The sequence below is a fragment of the Phallusia mammillata genome, chromosome 1, assembly GCF_965637545.1.
Source record: "Phallusia mammillata chromosome 1, kaPhaMamm4.hap1.1, whole genome shotgun sequence".
Classification (NCBI taxonomy): Eukaryota; Metazoa; Chordata; class Ascidiacea; order Phlebobranchia; family Ascidiidae; genus Phallusia; species Phallusia mammillata.
Window position 1 is genome coordinate 4,905,035 of NC_137252.1, and position 4,954 is coordinate 4,909,988.

A 4,954-nucleotide genomic window follows, 5' to 3' on the forward strand; every position below is an offset into this window, starting at 1 on the left:
AAAAATGACAGAAACATCTAAGATTTTTAAAGGTTTTCAACAAATATGTCTGTAACACCGAATTTGGTGAATTCCAATAAATACATCAGATAAATGTTGGACAGTTAAAGGCGTTATGGCATTCAATCTCGACTTTATTTAATTAAATTCAATAATTTTCAAAAAAATGCAATCATATAGTTATATTATAAATTACAATCCACTTTTATTTCATTTAAGTCACGTTTATTTATTTAGTGACAAGACGCAGTCCGAAAATAAACGAAAGCGTTGTTTGCCAAAATTAAGTTTTCTCCTTGAACCGTAGATGAAAATACACTGGCTAAACAAATCTTTAATTAATATCATAAACCTAAATCATAAGTTATTTACTAGCAAAAGTGAAGATAAATGGCACATTCTGACGACTATTTACTTTTTAATAGAGACGTAATGGAAGACTTAGGCAAAGATCGTAGGCAAAGATTGTTTCTACTGGCAGTTTTTGTGTACAATAAGAATAACTGAATATACTCAACCAGGTTATTTTCAGCTCAAAAGTGATGGTGAAACGAAAAGAAGTCGGATACAATTATTACTTCTTGAACTTTCAAAAATAAACGGTGTGCAAATGCCGAATGTAGATAACCAGCATTGAGGTACAATTAGGTATAACGACAGAAATAATTTAAAAAAGGGTTTTTCTTGCCTATGTAATGGTTGGGAACGAGATTTTTTTTTGTAACATAATTTTTGTTAGCATAGGTAACGGTTTCTAACCACCACATAATGTTACAATTTTTGTTCGGAACATAATTTTTCAAGTTCAACGAAAAACCGTTAGATGGAGGTAGAGGTCTGCAAATTTTAGCATTTACACCGCACACCTAAATTAATTTTATGTGTTTATTAGTTCGGAATTTGATAAAGTGAAAGTTTTCAATGGAAAAATGGGGCTTAGGGATTCAACAACAATGTTGCAAAAGAACATTTGAAACATTCAATAGTAAAATGGGGCTTAGGGCTTCAACAACAAAGTTGCAAAAAGAACATACAGCGATGAAAATAAATGATTAATTACAAAAAAAGGGAAGTGAACACCGAACATTGGAAACATTCAATAGTACAATGGGGCTTAGGGTTTCAACAACATTGTTGCAAAAAGAACATGCAGCGATTAAAATAAATGATTTTGTACAAAAAATGGGAAGTGAACACCGAACATTAGAAACATTCAATAGTAAAATGGGGCTTAGGGTTTCAACAACATTGTTGCAAAAAGAACATTGGGAACATTCAATAGTAAAATGGGGCTTAGGGCTCCAACAACAAAGTTGCAAAAAGGGCATACAGCGATGAAAATAAATGATTATTTACAAAAAAAGGGAAGTGAACACCGAACATTGGAATCATTCAATAGTAAAATGGGGCTTGGGGCTTCAACAACATTGTTGCAAAAAGAACATGCAGCGATGAAAATAAATGATTTTGTACAAAAAATGGGAAGTGAACACCGAACATTGGAATCATTCAATAGTAAAATGGGGTTTAGGGCTCCAACAACAAAGTTGCAAAAAGAACATACAGCGATGAAAATAAATGATTATGTACAAAAAAAGGGAAGTGAACACCGAACATTGATAACATTCAACAGTAAAATGGGGCTTAGGGCTTCAACAACATTGTTGCAAAAAGAATATACAGCGATGAAAATAAATGATTATGCACAGAAAAGGGATGTGAACACCGAAAATTGGAATTATTCAATAGTAAAATGGGGTTTAGGGCTCCAACAACAAAGTTGCAAAAAGAACATGCAGCGATGAAAACAAATGATTATGTACAAAAAAAGGGAAGTGAACACCGAACATTGATAACATTCAACAGTAAAATGGGGCTTAGGGCTTCAACAACATTGTTGCAAAAAGAATATACAGCGATGAAAATAAATGATTATTTACAAAAATAATAAAAGTGAACACTGAACATTGGAAACATTCACTAAGATAAGGGTTAATGGCAATGCAAAACAGAAATGCAATGATTTTAAGTTTCCAAAATAGCTTGAGACATGTAAAATGTAAGTTAATGTATGTTTGTTTGGCAGTCAATAAATTAGGTAATTTTAAAGCTGCATCACAGACTATCAACTACAGTGAGAAATATGAATAGAAAAAAGTTATTTTACAGAAACAATGTAACTGCATGACATGTTATTTTAAATAATTTAGAAAAGTCTTTTCTTTTTTGGTGATGCTTCAGAATCTGAGCTGCATTTTTCTTTAGTTGGTGTACCTGGAAGTAGACAAAAAAATATTAATATTTCCTGGAAAGATTGGAATTTTATATTATTTCATGTATGTTTAATGGGATGTCATTAGGCTGTTACAATTATCCTACTTGTATCTAGTATTACTAACCTTTAAAAAGTTCAAGTCTAGTAAACTTACATAGCGACTGTTGGATTCTTTTAGCTTTGTAAAACAGCTTGTCTGCTGGCCACCTCGCTTTGCATAAACCACCTTCAGGAATTTGAGAGAAGTCTTTAAATTTCTTGTTGTCCAATGTTTTTAAGTCAGAGATTCGAAAAATTTGTAAAACTTCATTATCGTCCACAAACTGAACCATAATATACAATGATTCATCTGCAACATAATATAAATAATTGTAAATACAATTATAACTGCCATGACTTGGACTATAACAACTTCAATGCACTATGTTCAGAGGTAGTTCATGACAGCGATTGGTTGCAGTCAAGTAAACTTGTCAGTTATTAAAATTGCATTGAAATAAATAAAATACTGAAAGCAAAAAACGCAAGCCTACCAGTGCTGAGTTTTTGATTTTTTGTCGTTGTGGTTGCGATTGTTTCTCCACTTTCTGTGACACAGTAAATGAAATTAGACAAGTATAATATTAAGTTAGGGCAAAATAAGCGTAACTCTAAAAATAATGAAGTCAATATATTTGACATAACAGTCAAAATTCTTGCAGAGTTTAGTTTAAAATTTCCTTCTTATGGCAGGAAGATGCTTGAGTTGTGACTCTTATGTCAAATTTATTGGCATTGCTGCTTTTGTATAATGTAATATAAAGTTAGATTACAGCCCCAATGGTTGTTATGGAATGACTGTATAGGTGGCAAGCACACCATGTACAACTAGAGTGCTTACTTATAACATGTGAATGCCTGTCTAACATTGATTGTAGTATGTAAGTCATATACATACCAGATTCTGATGACTCCTGATCCGGTTGAGATTGAGATATATCTTCTATACAAAACAAACAACTATTTAATATCATATTAAAACATACTTATATCATCTAGAATATAATGATGAAAAGGTTTTAACTGACCAAATTGCGAAACAGAAACTATTGAAGAAAAATCCTGTAGGGTAGTTGAAAATTAATTAGTAAACGGGTACTTACTTGAAACCACCTCCTCCATAGCCATCCTAGCTGTTTCAACAATTTTCAAAGGATGAGACAAGTCATAAACCCGATTTGCCATTTCGATTGAGTGCCCCTCGGACCTGGCAACTGCTTTTTGAACTTCTACTGGAGCATCTCGCATTTTGGTTGTTATTATTTTTCTGACATCAGTTGCTGAAACTGCCATTTACGTTGATAGAAACCAGTTTGAAAAGTCTATTGAATGTAGTGGCTTCCATTTCAGCACCAGCAGTAACCAATGATGGAAAAGCTTGAGATTTCTCTCCCGGCTTATGTTTCAAAAAAGCCCATGCACGTCAGATGACACCTTGAGGTGATCATATTCAAGTTTGGACAAAACAATGCAACCATGTCGATTTTGTTCTTTCTGCTTTTCAACTAAAATTGAAAAATTCCTTGGGCAGTTTCCTCTTTTCCTAACAGTTCATCTCGCCTCATTCCTCTAAATATTCCACCCCTGCATCCTAGTCTGCATATTACACGACAGAAAATGTCACCCAACAAAAGCTCCAAATGTTGTTTTTTTAAGTTTCTAAACTTAGTTTGACAGACCCTGTCCATTTCTTTTGTGATCTTGTTGTTATTTTCATATTGCAAGATTGCTTTCTTTGGTGTGTCGAGATCCTTAAGCTGCTTTCTACTTTTTTCTTTTACATATTGTTCACGTTTCTCTTTCTGTTTCTTTCTGAATTTGTGGTAGATGACGCAAAGGAGCGTAGGCTTTTACAGTGACAATAAGTGCTGAATCAGCAAGTTGCATATTGTTGACTCATCAATTATTGTCAAGACGTCCCATAGCTAGTTCAAAATGATTCTAAAGAATATATTCCTTTTTTTGCAACATTAGCTATAGCATTAACAAAAGTTGTAACAAAAGGTGTGTTACAAAACGATAAAATACTTTGGTTGGTAAATTATTGCTTCCATTCCAATCAAAATTACACACATCAAGGTACAATGAACATGTCACAATACAAACACGAAACAGTGATAGATTTCATCGTTTTAATAGAATACATAACACATCACTAGATAACGTACACCCATATTTCGCAACATGGCTTTAAATGATTTTGTTAAAAGTGACTCTTTCTGTTGTTGTTCTAATCTTTGGCACTTTCTGTAGTTCATGCTTTGATTAGCCTACATCTGTCGTAGAGTACTTGTTTTCAACCAGTGCACTTGAAACTTTTTTTCATACTTCTAAAGAAGTGAATATTTGATTGTGTACTGAGAGGAATGCAGTGTTTACAGACTATCTAGTGTTACATTAGCGAATTTTTATGTGAACAGTAATGTTATGACGCACAATATCAGCTCCAAAATTTAAGACTTAATGCAGCTGAGAAGCGCACACCGTCATCATTCGCAAGGAGCGACCGTTAAAATTAAGGCGCGCTGACATACAGACAAGCACCTTTCGGTTATAAAACACGAACGGTTTGACATAAATTCAAACGGTTTTCACTGGCCAACTACAAATTTCACTTAGATACAGCATGCAAAGTTATAG

The 4,954-nt window shown here is 33.3% G+C and overlaps 1 protein-coding gene across 2 annotated transcripts; it reads right to left on the bottom strand.

Annotated features, from left to right (window-relative positions):
• Positions 1-804: 804 nt before the first annotated feature.
• LOC145209179 (uncharacterized) lies at positions 805-4,712 on the bottom strand. 2 transcript variants are annotated; one of them, XM_080079439.1, is made up of 5 exons: positions 3,418-4,712; positions 3,213-3,257; positions 2,809-2,862; positions 2,400-2,624; positions 805-2,274 (listed from the first exon to the last, which is right to left on the bottom strand). In XM_080079439.1, exons 1-5 carry the CDS (start codon positions 3,605-3,607, stop codon positions 2,207-2,209), a joined length of 582 nt encoding a protein of 193 aa, XP_079935565.1. In that variant the 5' UTR covers positions 3,608-4,712; the 3' UTR covers positions 805-2,206. The 2 variants fall into 2 exon arrangements, with proteins under 2 accessions (XP_079935565.1, XP_079935566.1); XM_080079440.1 differs by having other exon boundaries at positions 810-2,274; positions 2,430-2,624; positions 3,418-4,706.
• Positions 4,713-4,954: the final 242 nt, after the last annotated feature.